General features: G+C 39.3%; 1 protein-coding gene across 6 annotated transcripts in view; it reads left to right on the top strand.

Annotated features, from left to right (window-relative positions):
- Positions 1 to 17,472, top strand: part of BIRC6 (baculoviral IAP repeat containing 6) — a 173,740-nt gene that overhangs the window by 151,335 nt on the left and 4,933 nt on the right. For all 6 annotated transcript variants that reach the window (XM_068185299.1, XM_068185301.1, XM_068185298.1 and 3 more), the window contains 7 exons: positions 252 to 462; positions 8,462 to 8,607; positions 9,342 to 9,452; positions 10,669 to 10,886; positions 11,566 to 11,727; positions 12,531 to 12,608; positions 16,676 to 16,864. In XM_068185299.1, the coding sequence (XP_068041400.1) occupies positions 252 to 462; positions 8,462 to 8,607; positions 9,342 to 9,452; positions 10,669 to 10,886; positions 11,566 to 11,727; positions 12,531 to 12,608; positions 16,676 to 16,864 (1,115 nt within the window). The remainder of the gene's footprint in view (positions 1 to 251; positions 463 to 8,461; positions 8,608 to 9,341; positions 9,453 to 10,668; positions 10,887 to 11,565; positions 11,728 to 12,530; positions 12,609 to 16,675; positions 16,865 to 17,472) is intronic.

Here is a 17,472-nt window from a genome sequence, read left to right as displayed (position 1 = left end):
CTTGTTGGCACTTTTGTCCTCTTGTGTCTTTTGCTAACCTTTGTTTTCCAGGTATCTTGTAAATTTCTTTCTTTACAGGTCCATTGCAACACAAATTTAAAATGACTATTACAAAATACTGCGTTTTATCATTACATTTCATTAGTATTTTAATAATTACTAATATCTAGCTTTTCTGTTTGAAACATCCATACTAGCAGTGAGAGGGTCTCCAGTGTTAGTAATTTTGCTAAACTGCTTGTCTCCTGTAGTTTTGGATATGGCTCGACACGTTCCCCTGTACCGAGCTCTGCTGGAATTGCTCCGTGCTATTGCCTCTTGCACGTCGATGGTGCCGTTACTGCTTCCTCTGTCAGGAGAAAGCAGCGAAGAGGAGGAAGAGCAGTTGGAGTCACAAGCTTCTGTTGGGACCTTGTTGGCTAAAATGAAGACCTGTGTAGATACCTATACCAACCGACTGAGGTAAGCACTTCTGTCAGCCCTGCCCTTCATTTAAACTGTATTGTGTGGTTGTGCTTTAGGAATGGTACTCCCCAGTTTAGTGCTCCCACTGAGATACTGCAAACCACATTGCCCCTTGCTGGCTCCTACCTTCCTCTCCCCCTGTGGTGGGCTGGAGAGGAGAATTGGAGGCCCAAGAGGTAAAAATCACGGGATGAGATAAGAACAATTTACTGGAAGCAGCAATGAGATAAGAGAACAAACAGCAACAATATTACTAGCAAAAGCGTACAAAAGAGAGAGTGATTATTCACATACAGAAATGCTCATCACAGAGCTCAACCCAACTGCAGCTACACCACCCTGACCCCTCCCTCCAGCTGGGAACAGGCATTATCCAGCTGCTCCCTCCGGTATGGAACTGGCACCAGCCAACTGCTCCTTCCACGACACTTCTTGACCAGAAGGAACTCTTTCTTCCCAGAGGAAAGTCCCTTTCCCCTGCCCCAACAATGGTCTGAGATGGTGTACAGTAACCTCTGGGTACTGGCCATGCCCTCTCCTGGATACTGCAAAAATTAACCCTGTTCTGGCTGGAACAGGACATGTGCTTTTAGTTATTATGAATGTAGCAGTGAAAGGAGATTGAATTCTGTCTATTTCTCTGAATGGATGTTGCCATCTAGAGTGAGAATCTGCTTGGTCTAGATTTGTGTTTGTATGTATCTGTCTGGTTTACTGTACTATTTACAGGGAATGGTTTTGGTATGACAGACATAAGGTGGTAGATTTGCATAGTTTTGTCATTTCATTGATAACTGTCAATGTTGCAATACAGATTTTAATTTCTTTATTTTAGTAATTTTCTGCTTCCAGTAATTGGTTTCTTGATTCTTTTTACTTGCTTCCAATTTAAGGACAGCTTCTTGAGAAATAATAACCTGTCCTTCTCTGTAAAATTTAGTGCTGTCCCTAAGCATATGCTGAAACATCATAGGAAGAAGGTAAACAAAATACCAGGAAAAGGTGTGTGGAGCATGTTGTTTCTCCCACTATCAACTCGGAATATTTACCAACCATTACCTGAGAGACTTTTTGAGAAAGAATCTCATTATTGGGAACTCTTTCTAGTAGCTCCTGATGAACTGGACTTTACCCATCAATTTCTCCAATCCCTTTGGACTGAAACTGCAACTCTTGCTTATCAAGCATGTCAGGTACCTGTAGTGGAATACTTTTTTTGCTAGTGTAGTGTAGTGCAAAAAAAAAAAAAAAAAAAAAACCAGAACTGGGAAGGACAAAACCCAGTTCTTTATGTTGGATACCCACCTAAAAGGTCAGCTTGTGCTTGCTGGCAATATTATCTATATATCTCATAGTATATGTAATCTTCTTAAAATAGGAAAGATATTTGGCTTTTATATAATCCATTTCCAATACCTCTGTAAGTAATTCTCCACCAGAATTGCTGTTTTTTCTTTGCTAATCTGGTCATCCATTAGCCTTGGATTTAATGGCCATGGAAACCTGTATCTTCTCATGTCACTTCCCCAGGCTGAAGCCTAAGAAGTTTCTTTGTGAGAGTGGCACACAACTGCTGTTCATAAGCTCTTTTCTATTTCAGAAAGTAAATGCTGTATGAGTAGTTCTTCAGTGCCAGCTTAGGATCTGGAAGCAAAGAAGAGTTCTAGAGTCACAGTTATTTTAATATTTAATAATAATAATATTTAATAATTCAATAAAATTAATATTACATGGATTTGATAAGAATTCTGTGGTTGGTTCTTTGTGCATTATCTGTACAATTTTCTTGTATTACTTTGTTATACCAGCACAAAAGGAAAGCTTGTCTTTTACTAGGTGGTTTAAGCATAGTGCTGTTTGTCTTTGAAGCAGTGTATAGACAAGGATGAACATCAACAGCCTGGACAGCGTGGAGTCACTGGGGTGGAAGGATTGAATTCTGGCACACCTTCAGCTAAATTCTCACCATTTTAGTTGAAGGTGTGCCAGAAATATAAGCAAGTATTGGCATGAATTTCTTAAATGGGACAATCTGCTGTTCCTTTTAGGTCAAATTGGCAGAACAACAACCCAGAATTATGGGTTCTAGTTTCAAAGGCAAAACATCACATCCTCTGAGCAACAGACTTGCATGTCTGCCAAATGTCATCTCCATGTTGGACTGGGAGTGTCCACTTTGTTCCAGAATAGAAGGGGAACAGTTTGGTTTTGGACTTCAGTTAGCGTTGAATTTCCTTTACTTTCAAAGGTCGCAATATTCTGTTAGAAAATTGGGAAGTTTCTGGATAATGGAGAAGACATTTAGGGATGAGATGATTTCTCATGACTGTATGAATGCTAGGGAGTCAAAGCCATCAGTGACTGGAGAGCAGTCAGGTTGGTGTAATGAGTTGCCATGAGGGCTGACTTTGAGACATGAGCTTGCTGTGGTGGCTGAGCCCTTTGCTGCAGGGAGCTGCTGATGTGTGGCAAAGCAGGTTCATTAGAACCAACGTCTGCTGGGTGAGCTTCATGGCAAATGGTTATTCTGGCAAAATGAGATGGTGGCTCATTGGCCTGATGTGTGATCTAGCAAGCTTACCTCTAAAATTCCTAACTATGCTTCATGGGAATGCTGGACTACAACCAGGTGGGCTTGAGGCATTTTCTGTTCTATGGCTTTTCACTGTCTTCACTGCTATTTTGGAGAACTTTTATGTGAAAGAGTGCATTTTTCAAACAAAAAATATTTTCTTTAGAACTGGGCCCCAGTAATCAAGGCCTAATTTGTTTTAATTTATTTTTTCTTTAAAAAGCAATGATCAGTTCCTTCTACTGCATGCTGAAACTAACATTTTGAGTTGATGGCTGTCTGCAGGGAGCAGTCCTGCAGCCTCTGGTTTGGAATGCTTCCACTTAATGTCTGTAAAGAGTGCTTCAAGCCCCAGGGCGGGGTAGGTGGAGAAGGTTACCAGCTTTCACCAGTGGTCGTTCACACAGTCCCTTGCCTGTTTTGCCTGATTTCAGGAGATTTATTTAAGAAAGTGTGAATTACTGGAAGGAATAAATGTGGAGTCCCTGAGGGCTGTGGTTGCAAACCCAGGATAGTTTTATCCCAAGAGAGTGAGCCCCAGACTAAGACTAAGCAACACAGTGCTGTATGCATGTCCCTGTGGTGCACAGGGGCTGGATGGTTCACTGGCTGTGCTCTGTGAGTGCTTTGATAAGGGTATCATTCTGTATCACCACATTTTCCTCCAAGTACCAGGCATGGGTGAGTAAGTATTAGTATTGACTTTGAAAATTAAAGTTGCCTTGGGAGTGTATAATTCATTATTCATTTAGCACAGCATAAAGAGAAGGCTGTCATCTCTAGCACAAGCTAAATTAATGGCTTAAATTATTAGCATGTACGCTGCTGTCTCTTCTAGCAAATACATTAGTGACTGTCATCCCTTTAAATATGGGTTGACATTTTCTCTGTTTTTTCTTCAGTGGCTGAAAAACTGTATGGGGAAGTTTCTGTGTCTGAATTTAATATTTGGCTCCTCCTCCACTCTGGAAGTCATAACATTTAGATAAAGGTTTTTCCTGCATTAAAGCTCAGGAGTTTGTTAAACTGCTAGTTATCTGCATACACAAATTTCTGTGCTGAAATTTGACAGAATTTGATAGAATTCTATCAGGCTGATAGAACGCAAGGAAGGAGCTGAAGCTTCTTACTGGCTTTATGACTCCACTTTTGGTTTTCTGTCTCCTCCTTCACAGAGTATTGAGAGCTGTAAAGTTCCAGCAATTGCTTCTCTCAAGCTGGGGCCCTACTGGTGCCCCTGGATCACTCTTGTATCACATAGCTTGGAGAGAGAATGAATCCAAGCAGGACTGCAGCACTGGAGATGACAGCAAGAAGGGAAAATGGTATTTTCTCAGCTAATAGTGGGCATGTGCTCAGAGTAGAGTGGCCACTACTCAGTGGCAGAGTAGTCATCAGGTTGCTTTTCTAATGTTTGCACAAAGCAGTACCATGTGTTTCAGGTCACAGAGAGAAATAGTTTATGGACTATCATCTTCAATACAGCTGTAATTTTGACACTGGAGGACTCCAAGATTGAATCTGACCAAGGAGTTAATGTGTAGGGTCCATAGAGCAGCCACAAGGCTGCAGCAGGCTCATGGAGGCCTTCTGCCCTTCCTGAAGAACTGGAACCCTCACAGTGACTCTGACCTTTGTTTACTTTGTGTGGTCTGAGATTTCCCAGTGCACTGATGATATGTGAAACCCTTTGAACTTTTTCATGTGCTTTGAATTACATTTTTATCTCAGCCCTTTTTATAAGCATACAGTTTAGGGAACAAAATAGGCTTTTAGATTTTTCAGACCAGGATGTTTTGTTACATGAGGGAGGTGGTACAGAGACCATATTCACATCTCCGTCTTCAGTTCCAGAGCTGTTTTGAGTGAGATTTTTATCTTATAGTGCACCTGTTATTTTAAAATTGCATTATTTAATCGCTGTAATAAACATGTTTTAAGGATATGCTTTCAGAAAGGGCTGCTGTGGTCTTCTAATGTAAAAGAAATAGAAAATTAAGTATAATAGTTCATGTCTGCAGGGGTGTTCAGTTCTATCTCAGATCACAAAACTGTGAGCTCTAAAAGTTATCATCAGTGTGAGAGTACATATGGATGGGGAACCTTGGACAGATTTTCCCACCTAGAGTCTAGGGAATTACTTCATTCTCCATCTGCTGATTGTAAATAAACTGAGAAACTGTAAAGTACTGTTAAATTTCTCCAACATTTGTGAATAATGCTCAAGTAGAGAATAAAATAATGAGGCAGATTCCTACAGCAGAGCTGGAGAAGGACGTTTTACAAAGACCATATAGTGACAGGACAAGGGGGAATGGCTCCAAATGAAAGAGTAGGTTTAGATTAGATATTAGGAAAAAATTCTTTGCTCTCAGGGTGGTGTAGCACTGGAACAGGTTGCCTAGAGAAGTTGTAGATGCCCCATCCATGGAGTTGTTCAAGGCCAGGCTGGATGGGGGTCTGAGCAACCTGATCCAGTTTAAGGTGTCCCTCCTATGGCAGGGGGTTAGAATGAAATGATCTTTAAGGTCCTTTCCAACCCAAACCATTCTGTGATTCTGTGATCTCATCTGTGCAGGATGCATCACACTAAGTTGGTGTTCTTTTGAATCAAATAAAGGTAGAAAGACAAAATGGGGAAAGAGAAAAGTAGGTGTCATCATTCATAGGAGTCTTGCATGCTATGGCAATATCAGTTGGTTTGTTCCCCAAAAGTGGGGAAAAAAGTATAGCCTAACTAACCATTAGAATATACAAGGAACACTTTGTGAGGAAGCTAAATGTTGATAAGGCAGTATGTCTAATTTTGGGAATTTGTATGCCAGCTATCTTATCCTCCCTAAGAAACTGGCTGAAATCTGTGATTAGGCAGTCAAGGTCAAGAGTCTTGGATGGGGCAGAGGTGTGGCTGAGTTAGATTTATTCCTGTATTTTGCTTCCTAAACTGCTGTTCCACAGGTGTGGCCTGACTCAGAAGTTAGGCAGCTGAATAATATAGACCCTCACACAAGCCCCAGGTAACTACAGTTGTCAGGGTAGAACTGTCTTACAAACACAGGATTTCAAAAGTCTGTTCTGAGAAGAGGCAGGGCAGGGGTTTTCTGTTGTGCTCATGATTGCAGTGGACAGAATATCCTTTGCCTGGTGGCACCGGAGATGTTAGGAGAATACATTCTCTTTTGACAGTTCAAAAGTGCTGAAGTGTAACTTGTGGACAGCAGGGAGAACAGGAGGAAATAATATTATTGGTACTGAAAGTTTGCATTTGAGTAGATGTCTCCTTTTCCTCTGCTTCAACTAATATATATTCCTTGTCTGCTGAGGTAGTTGCTGTCAGTAACTCAGTATGTCTGTAAGAGTTTTTAAGCATGTGGTGAAGCATTTTGCTTAATGAGGCCAACACCTTGATTTTTTTGATTCTAAGACCAAATAGAAGGAGAAAAACCAAACAAGTAGTCCAAATTGTAAAAGCAAGTGGACAACAAAAGAGCCACAAGAGCACTATTTTGAAAACAGATTTGTAGGAATTAATTTTACTTTCGGTACCTTCACTAAGCACATTTTTATTGCTTTTCACACATCTTTCTCTTGCATAATGCCCACTGACATTTTAATTCAGCCACAATTTCTCCAAGGGTTTTGTAGCAAATAGCTTAAGGCTTCTGCATCAATAGCAGGCAGATCTAAATCTGTATACCTTTCTAGGGACTGGTAGCTGCTAGCATGTGCATGATGTTAAAACAGGTTATCAGGGAAGTTTAGTAGGTTTGAATATGTATTTCTGAAGATGCTTAGTAGGTTATTTAAAAAATATCGGCCTAGCTTTCCACAAGGAAAAATGCAATAATAAGGATTGGAAAGTATGAATGAGAGATTCAGCTGCTGCTTGTCATAAATGTTCCTCACATGCAACCTGGGGCTGGCTGTGATGCCTCTGATTCCTCCTAACTTAGAGGATCTGAAAGCTCAGAATAGTCAGCCATGGGCTAACATCCTTTTGGATTAAATCTGGAACAGGGAAAATGGACCATGCTACAGTAATGTGTTTTGTTATTAATGCTTTCTATGGATATTCTAATTTGATTAGGTACAGTTCAGAGACCATATTCAGTACTATGTAATCACCTCTACTGAATAGTTTAGTCATTCATTATGCATAATTTCAGTCTAGATTAAAACATTGAAAGATTATAGTTGGTAAAATATGTTTGCTATATCAAAACTTTAAATTGCTGGCTTTACTCTTGTAGATAGTTTCTTGGTTTGCTAGTGAGAAAGACAAAACCACTTCATCTTGGCTGTTGAACTTGTTTGGGTCTCAAAACAAACAAGTGCTGTTGAAACACAAATGTATAGCAATTGTTGCAAAATAATTTGGGTGCTGTTAGCATTAAAATCTCCTAAATTTTGCAGGATGATAGTGTAAATTTATGCTGGCTCTTAAAACACAGAAGCTTTTAGATCCACACATTTAGGTTACATTAGTATCAAACACCCTTGTCTTCATTTCAGCAGCTGACCATCTATGGACTGGATTGTCACAATCTAAAGATTTAAAAGTATCTTAGATTACTATGCAACTAGCTTCTATCAAACAACAGTGTTATGCAAATGCATTTGAAAACGCACTGCATATTCAAATAATTAGAAAATTTGAGGCGTTTAAATTGATGTTTTGATTTGAAATACTTTGATTATAAACATCCAGTGTAATCTAGATGCTTTTTATATTTTAAAGCTTTTAAAATTATGTTACATTAAACTCTATTGAAATAAAAGCTCTACATTTCTGAAGAGAAATGCAGAGAGAGAGAAAATTCATGTTTGACCCATGTGGTGCCTGCCATGTGACCCGTGTGGTGCCTGGGTTGAAGTTCATCTACATGGTGTGAATTTTTACTGGAGGTTTCCTAAAGTTTTACCATTAGTGTATTTACAGTAATTGCTAGTGTATTCTATAGCAGGAAGGAGCACTTTGACACCTGTTTAGGACTTAGTTTTGCACAAGGATCTGCAAGGATGAAATGCATATTCATGACATCGTCTTTGTTAGATGGATTTTGTAAGGTTTTCTAATCCTGTGTGAAGGTGTGCAGATGTCAGGTCAGCCTGAAGGATAGGCCTGAAATGTTGAAGCAGAAACTGCTGTACTGGAATCGCTGGCCTTGTGTTCATATTTTCACTGCTCATACCAGCTGTACATCTGTTTTGTCAAATCAAGGCAGCATGTTCAGTGTTGGAACTGCTGGTTGCTGCTTTCAGTGATGAACCTGAAGGTACAGAGACACATTCCATTTCAGAAGGCTTGGTTTAGTCTCAATCCGTTATCTTTGGTATTATTCCCTGTTGACAGATGCACTGGATACGTACCTCTGGTTGAAAGATATTCCCTCAGGTTATATCCTATTTCTTTGCCCCATACAGGTCTAAAAAAGACAAAGCCAAAGCGGGAGTAAAACCGGATACTTCTGATCAAGAGCCAGAGGGACTGACCCTCCTGGTGCCAGACATCCAAAAGACTGCAGAGATCGTTTATGCAGCGACCACCAGTCTGCGCCAAGCCAACCAAGGTGAAACACAAACACTTCTATTATCTGTAATACAGCCATTTACAGAAAACTTATAAATCAGCTGAAAAGCAAGACAAAACACTTCCCTCCCGTCCCCAACTGACTGCATTTTCAAAGGCAGTTGGAGCCTTGTGGAATTTTTAAGTGTTTTGATCAAGGAAACAGAATAATTCAAGTAAGTTAGAGTACACCTCACAGCTTCCAGCACAATTATGTAGCACCTTTTTTAATTATTATTTTTCTTGGTAGAAAACAACATACAGGACCTTTAGTAATAAAACTTTTCTGTTAAAACTAAATCTTATGAATTGGAATAACTATTAAGTAGATGAATGCAGAACTAAAATCTGAAACGTGGGTTGAACCTCAAAAGACCATCTGGTTGTCTGGTAATATAAACTAAAGATTAAGTAGCTGAATCAGGGGAGTGTACTTTATAATGGCATGTAGAATCAGCTCCTGATTCTGGAGAGTCCAGGAATGCATGTGGGAATAGCCATCCACACAAGCATGTGTCATGACTTATTTCTGAGCTGAGATTATGATCTTTATTTACTCCAAGCTGTTCAGATGATGATAGACAGTAGTGAGAAAAAGAGATTTGTATATCCTAAGTGATACCCAGTTTTGAGATGTCTCTGCGAAAGAATGTGACCATAAAATGTCAACACTTGCTATGCTTTTCTTGGAATTACATAGTTAATTACAAATAATCATCACATTTTACACAACAGAAAAGAAGATGGCTGAATATTCCAAAAAGGCTGCTGTGAAGCCCAAGCCTTTGTCTGTTTTACGATCCCTTGAAGAGAAGTATGTGGCTGTCATGAAAAAACTCCAGTTTGGTAGGTTGAGAAGTGTGAATGTGTGTGTTTTAGAAAGCAGACACTGAAGAAATGTGTGTTCTGTTGAACAGAATCCTTTATTACTTTAAAAGTCAACAACTGTCTTACATATGTGACCACTGATAATTTTCACATGAGGAAAATTGTACATCTGTGTTTTCAGGCTGCCAACTCATGCACTCTTTGAACTAATAAGAAAGGTTTTAAGTATGCACTAAGGTGATTCAATGGACCAGATGAATTCTGTGATGTGATGGTGTTCATGTTTTCATTACAGTAATTATTTTTTGCGAGTCTTTCACTTCTCAAATTACATTGAAATGTTTGATTTTTTTAAAGCTCATGTATGAGCTTTTTATATTTATTTATATATAAAGCTCATAGCTGTTATTTTTTGAAATAGAAAATAATTCAAATCAAAATGTGTTTTTAAATTAAACTGCAATAAAGTTAATTGTGTCTTTTCAAGAAGTGCAATATATTGCATTTGGAAAATATAATGGGAATCGGTCCTTAATTTGGCTGTAAAAGGAATGTGCTACCAAAAAATTCATAAAGAACTAATATTACCTCATCCAAAAAAGAGCTATAAAGCTATTGCAAAAACATGTTCACTGAGTATTTTTTTAGTTGCAGCGACAGCATTTGCAGTCACATTTCCTTGCTGTTGTATTTCTAAGAGGTTTTCCTCACAAATGTTTGTGGAGTGTTTGCCAAGATGAGGAGTTAGGAAGGTTTGTAGGAAGTGGGAGCTTTTCCCTCTGGCAGCTGTGCTGCAGAATTTGTGTAGCAAGTGATTAAAGAAAACCAGCTCCACTGTAGTTTTTCATGGTTCTTCAATAACATTGCCACCAGCCCATGAGTAAATACCACTGGCACTTGGCTTCACACAGGTTCCATTATTAGCATTGTTATGTATTTGTAAGTATCATCATATTCCCGGTCGGGAATAGCTGGTAGCTTTCCAAATTGGGAGTGGTGTTTATTTGACAAGTTGCATATGAGAGTTTGTAAATCAGCTGCAGAAATTGTTTCAGTCAGCACTGTTAATGCTTCGGTTTCTGTGATTGCTGTTAACTCAGAAAACACTATTTTTTTGCATTTCTGTGATGCAAATTAAGCTTTCCTGATTTTAATGCTCATAATCGTTATCCAAGACTAATCCACGAAAAACTTCCCTCCTTCCCTGATGTATTGAAATTTTTTTCTCTTCTAGATACATTTGAAATGGTTTCCGAAGATGACGACGGCAAATTGGTTTTTAAAGTAAATTACCACTACATGTCTCAGGTTAAAAATGCGAGCGACGCCAACAGCGCGGCCAGGGCTCGACGTCTGGCTCAGGAAGCCGTGACTCTTTCAACCTCACTGCCGCTCTCGTCTTCGTCCAGCGTGTTTGTGCGTTGTGATGAGGAGCGGCTAGACATAATGAAGGTAAGGAAGCAAAGCTGGGTTTAGTTCTCTCTTCAGCTTGGCATAGAAGTGCTCAGGAAGGTGCCTGAAATCTTAGGAAAAACCTAGTTAAAACCAGAAATACTTCACATCCGCTTTAATTGCTGTTTAGGCATTAATGTAAGTGATAGTGTCTGAGTCTGAGTCTGATTTCTCAGCAGCTTGGCACGGAGAGCCCATCTGCCCCAGGAGTGCTCTGTTGGCCAAGGAGTCTTCACAGAACAGGATGCATTCTTTTTCAGCTATTCCAAAGGGAAAAATTTAGTGCTGTTGCTCCATTATTGTCCAAACATATCTTTGCATATGACCATTGAAGTTGCAGGCAGTAGGTATGGAGAATTACACTGAGTGCCTCTGGACCTGTATTTTGAAAAAAATCATTCTGTTAATAGCATCCAATAAGAAAGAGTTTTCAGCTCCTTCTGTCTTGCTTTCCATTTGTAATCTGGAGAAATGAGTGTTTGCAGAGGGCTTTGCTTACCCAGTGTCAGAATGAACAGACGGACAGCCTGTGTGTGATTATGAGGTCTAATAATAATTCCTGCTACACAGCAGGTGGAGATAAAATGCCCTGTATAACTTCCAAAATCTCAACTGTGCGATAGATACAAGGGTGGGGATTTTAAATGTTCTTTTTTCTCTCTCTCTTTAATGCTGGTAGGTTCTCATTACTGGTCCTGCAGACACCCCGTACGCAAATGGTTGCTTTGAATTTGATGTGTATTTCCCACAAGACTATCCGAATTCCCCTCCACTTGTGAATCTGGAAACAACTGGAGGCCACAGCGTGAGATTTAATCCAAACCTCTACAATGATGGCAAGGTAGGTCAGCTGGGATCCTGTGTTAGATGTAAAAAGGAAGTGAAACAGATGAAAGTTTTTTCCTTTTGTGATTGAGTTACGGATCAGCCACTCGCAATGTACAGGAGGAAGCTCTTTGGTTAATACTGGTCTTCAGACCAAAATGAAGAGGGATTTGCCAGTTTCAAGTGGGAATTACCTCCTTTCTAAATAGTCTTGCAGATTTTTGTAGATCCACCCTTTATGAGTCGGATTGGACCAAAAAAGCAAGTGACACTTGACTGAGAAAAATGTTCTTTTCCAACATTTTCTGCTAAATGAACCAGTCAGAAATCTGTTTTGGCTAGCTGAAATACCCTTTCCATAGACAAAGTATGCTTCATATCAGCTGCAGCTGAATGTTTGCTGAGTGCCTTGTCTCTTCTCCATTCGCTTTCTATTAATGTGGAGACAGAATATAATTCCTAGTGGAGATTTTATCTCCAATTTTCTTTGTCTAATTTTAACTCTTGCAAAATACTTGCCTCTAAGTTTCTTCTGTTCGTTTTGTATGTTTTCCCTGTCTTGGATTGTTCCATTTCACAATAAGATTCAAAAACACCATGAACTTCCCTGAAGTTCAGATCAGACACAAAAGTTAAGGAATAATTCCAATTTCTTGATAGTCTGTGTGACAGAAACCATCTTCTACAATGTGGTTTTTAGAATGCTGTTGTAAAAAAGTTTGTCAAAAAAATGAATGTAATGTCAACATTCTGTTCTGTCCACGCAGAACAATTTTGTCATAATGTTTGTCTGTGGTATTAACAATGTCACTTTTTCAGGTGTGCTTAAGCATACTTAACACATGGCATGGGAGGCCAGAAGAGAAATGGAATCCCCAAACATCAAGTTTTTTGCAGGTGAGCAAATTCTTCTTTCTCTTCAAATGACATTTAGGATTAATAAGTTTTCTCTTGGTCCTAATGATTCCTTTTCTAGAACATTTAAACCAGACTAATCTTCTTCAAATAAGCATAAATATGACAAAAGTCCAGAAAACGTCCTTGGAACTCTAGGAAAGGAACACTGCTGAGAAGACAGGTTCTTCAAAATGTTCTTTCTAATGAGTATTTCTGTTGGTCTGGTCTTGAAGAGCAGCTGTTCATGTGTGCAGCTTATTCCTGTACCAGCTCTGCTCAGATGATTTCAAATAGTTTATTCTATTGTCAAAAAAAACCCAAAAAAAAGGATCAGGAGATGACATCATCTCATGGATTCATCACAAGTTTTTTATGGTGAAGACAAAAGAGGCTCCACACTGAGAGATGAGAAAGTGAAGTACAGTAGTGCAGACTGTAGCCTTCCTCCTCCTAAGCGTGCAGGTGAGCTGAGTAGAGGAATAAAGATGAAGGGAATGGAAGTGCAGCTATGCTGTGTTCAATAACAATTAGTGTTACATTAGAGCAGAATTTATTAGGGCATGCAGTCCTTATAATTTTCAGCTTTATTTCGCAGACATGCCCTGACTCACAAGTAAAGACATTAAGTAAAAGTAAAGCCTGCAATGGCTTCTTTCCTATGGCAGTTACTGAATTTATTCAGAGTTTGGAGTAATTATTATGTAGCACAAGGTACAGTTTCTGTTTCAAATCCTAGAAGACTGCACAGCTTCAGCATAATAGAATTACTGCCTTCAGCAGAACAGATTTCAGCTTCTTCAGGATTTGTCCTTGGAGAGCAGATTTATCAGTCTCCTGATTTACCAGTTCAAGAATGGTCTGTTCCAGTGGGTGAAAGTCAGGCAAGTGAGGCAGAGGGCCAGCATGGGTAAACAAGAACTCTTTCCTAAGCTCAGCTGCAGAAAGAAGCAAGAAAAGGTGGAAGGAGGGGGTGGCTGCTTGTGTGAGATAAAAGGATATTGACCAAACATTCAGGAGAGAAATTAGGGAAACTAAAAATCAGAGGGCACTGAAAATGATGAGGGTTATAAAGATGAGCACAAAGAGCTTTTCTTAAGTATGCTGGCAGCAAAAGAACACATTTTCCTTAGGCTTTCCAGCTGCCCAGTGGGGAAGGAAACCTATTGGCAAGGGCATGAAAAAGGCAGAGGTCATCTCTACCTCACTCTTAGGGGTAAGACTTGCTTTTCCTTGTCCCTGAACCCTAATTAGGGAGGTTTGTGAGAATGAGGAATTACCCACAGTAGAGGAAACAGTGTTGAAGCTGCTTGTACCCACATGTTCATGGAACCAAACTCCATGAATCCAGGGGAGCCAAGGGAGCCAGCTGGTATCGCTGCAAAGCCATTAGCTCTCATCTTTGAAAGGCAGAACAATCAAGGGAACTTCTTGGCAAATCTCCCACTCAGCTTCAAGATCAGCAAGAGGGAGGATCACGCTGGAATAGTTATCCAATACTTCCTTAATGAGTGCAAATCTCCCAAGATTCAAATTCTTAATTAAGACATGAACTGCTATTTTGGACTTCAAGTGTAAAATCAGTGTAGAAAGGTACAAGTATTTAGGAAGCCTTATTTTCACTAAAACCCTTTTTTCTTACATTAAAATGTTATATTTGATAGTTAGAAATCACATGCAGCATAGAAGTTTATAATTGAAAACTTTGTTTCAGTGTTTCATTTTGAGATTAGTAAGAAAACTGTTGGAAAAAGTCCCATCCCTACGATATTGGAAGAAAAACACTACAACTATTAAATAGAAAACAGCTGTAGGACTAAATAAATTGCTTGGAAAGAATTAAGCACTACATGTTTTTTCTGGCTCAGAGATTGAACTATTGTCAGACCACCCAAAATACTTCAGAAATTGATTTTTATTACCCAGCGATACTGGAAGATCAGTATAGAGTTTCTCATTCATTACAATTATAATTCAAAGTATTGACTGCTTATTCAGGCCCAGAAAGTAAAATGCTGCAGTGTCAAATTTCTCTACCACAGCTACTTCAAAAATAAATATCTAAAATACAAAATTTTTAAAAGTAAAAGACTGTTCTTCCAGAGACATGTAAAAGCCACAGAGATCACCTTTCATACCCAAAGCCTTGGCACTGAAGTCACTCTACCATGACTTAGCACATCTGCATTAATATTCTGCCTTTTTTGGTATCTATGCGGTCATTTGCGTGATGAAACCTGATTTGTGAAGCACATTCTGTATGTTTTAAAGCATTTACCTACATTTTAAGGTTTAACACTAAATAACTGTGAATGCTTCTAGTTGAGTGCAGGGCAGGGTACAGGAGTCTGTGGTGATGGTGCACATGGTACCAGCAGCTACCTGGAGCATCTGCCTGAGAAACAGAAAAACCCGGTTAATTTTCCTTCTCAGCCCAACAAGGGAGGCTGGTTCAAATCTCCCACTGCACAGCTACATGGCCAATCCATCAGGATAAAGACTTGGCTGCCTTAGACTGCCCATCTGTGCTGTGCCACGGCACCTAAATGAGTGAGGGTGTGTTCCTGTGAGGTGCTGGTGGGACTGAGGGTAACCTGTGTCATTCAGCTGGCTCTTGGACTGCTGCTTTGATAGGAGTTACTGGTCTGGCATTGTGTCTGTGGATTGAGAAACCATCACAGAGAAGATGGGAAGATGGAACACTTCTGTGCTGGCTTTGCCGCAGGAGAAACTCCAGGAGAATGCCACACTTGACCACAGCGCACAGCTGTGGATGTCAGGGCACTGCCTGCAAGAGTCAGAGTTTAGATTGCTGCTGACATGGCATCTGTCTGATGTGAGCTGTATATTCTGCATCCACCAAGAAAAAGGAGGACTCTTGTCTTCCATATCCAAATTCACAAATTAGGGGATGTTTTAAAGCTCTAAGTTGTACCTAGACTGGGAGGAGAGTCAGTTCCAGAAACAGCTGCCCTGGCATGTGGGTATCTGCACCTTAAGTATGCCCAGTGCTGGAAATGCCATTCCTAGGTCTGTAATATATCATCTGCTTTTCACTGAATAAGGAAATATAAGTGTTCAAAACATCTTAGTTAAATTCTTTACAGTTCTGGAAGTTTGTGTCACAGAACTGTAATCCCTAAAATTGTTGCTGGTGGACTTGGTCCTAAGTATGTAAGAAGAACTTGCCCTTCATTTAGTAAAAAAACCAAACTGACAGGGATAAACTTTTTAATACTGGAAAAACTAGCAAGCCTTCAAATTATGAATATGCAGTATTTCTACATTTGGATACCTAAGAGCTTTATGTATCTGTTTAATTCTTTGGGTTTTATTAGGAATGGCTGAGTATATAGTTAAATGCCTTGAATTTATGTAAGCATCTATTCACACATGTGCTGGATAGTAAAATACAAAGGAGGAAAATTGTTATTTCCTAATTACTGAATAGTTGATGCTTTGTTCATATAGTATTGAAAACATTTTTTCCTTTATATTAAGAAAAATACTGAGATTTTGTTTTATTGGCATATGACACAGTATTGTTTGTAAAATCTGAAACTAAAGGGCTAAGAACATTCATTTGAAAGAAAAATGGTGGACAATGTAGATCAGGATTAATTTCAGTGGTTCATGTGGCGTTTTACCTCCTTTGTTTTTTTCAGAATTAGAAGAATTAGTAAGCTCAGCCATAGGGGAAAAAATCAAAATTGTTGATTGAGAGCTTGACAAATACACTTACTTTTGCAAAGGGGCACAATCAGACATCTCTTCCTTTAAATACTTTCTTTTACTTATATCTGTATGTTTGTTTTGTAGGGTTTTAAGTTACATTTGTCATTTTCTCAGTGTTTGAGCTAAATACACAGCCACAGGACTCGATGGATTTTGTGTGTAGTGACAATTTAGGTTTGAAAGCGTGGATGTTCCCTGCTTACACGTAGCCTGTATCACAAATGGAAGCACTTTAACACAGAAATGGTTTTGCTTGTAAGGTGAGCGGAGCTGTGTGTATTTGTAAGAATACTTTGGAAGCACAATTTTTAATATTTGTTTTTTTCTCTTAACAGGTGTTAGTGTCTGTCCAGTCCCTAATACTGGTGGCAGAACCATACTTCAATGAACCAGGTTACGAACGATCGCGAGGTACTCCAAGTGGTACCCAGAGTTCCAGGGAATATGATGGAAATATCCGACAGGCAACAGTCAAGTGGGCGATGCTTGAACAAATGAGAAATCCATCACCATGTTTTAAGGAGGTAGGTTTTGTGAAAGGCAGTATTTCTCTTTTTTGAGCATTAAAAATAATGCAAATATTTGGTAAGGTCATGCATGAGATGTCCGTTTTAACCTGTGGCAACTGACTCAAGAGACTGAAGTGAACAAGGATGCACCAAACTTCACAGATTCTTTTCTGGGAAAGAGGAATGCAGGCAAAGTGGGACTGACCTGAACAGGATCTTGGTGCACAGTTGGATAAAACATGGTTCAATCAGCTCACTCTTACTACTGAGCAGGACCTTTTACATGGCCTGTAACACCTGTTGGTTAGCCCTACAAAGGGGCACTCCATGCTCCATACTCTGCATGAGTAACAGGCCTTATTTGCCCAAGGATCATGAATTTGAAGCAAATACTAAGAAATGCTTCGGATACACCAAGATAATGCAAATTGGAAAAATACCTTAAAAGAAATTCCACAAAGCATCTGCACTAGAAATCTGTGCCTTTGAAAACAACTGTCTTGATGCTGCTAAAACAATGCTAACTTTCGTGCATTCATGCCATCTTAAAAAAATTATTGTAATAAATCAAATTGCTTAATTTGTTTACATTCCTGAAAATAGACTAAAGCTCACCTATAGCA

This window comes from Anomalospiza imberbis, chromosome 3 (genome assembly GCF_031753505.1).
Source record: "Anomalospiza imberbis isolate Cuckoo-Finch-1a 21T00152 chromosome 3, ASM3175350v1, whole genome shotgun sequence".
Classification (NCBI taxonomy): domain Eukaryota; kingdom Metazoa; phylum Chordata; class Aves; order Passeriformes; family Viduidae; genus Anomalospiza; species Anomalospiza imberbis.
This window is presented reverse-complemented; position numbering and strand designations above follow the sequence as displayed.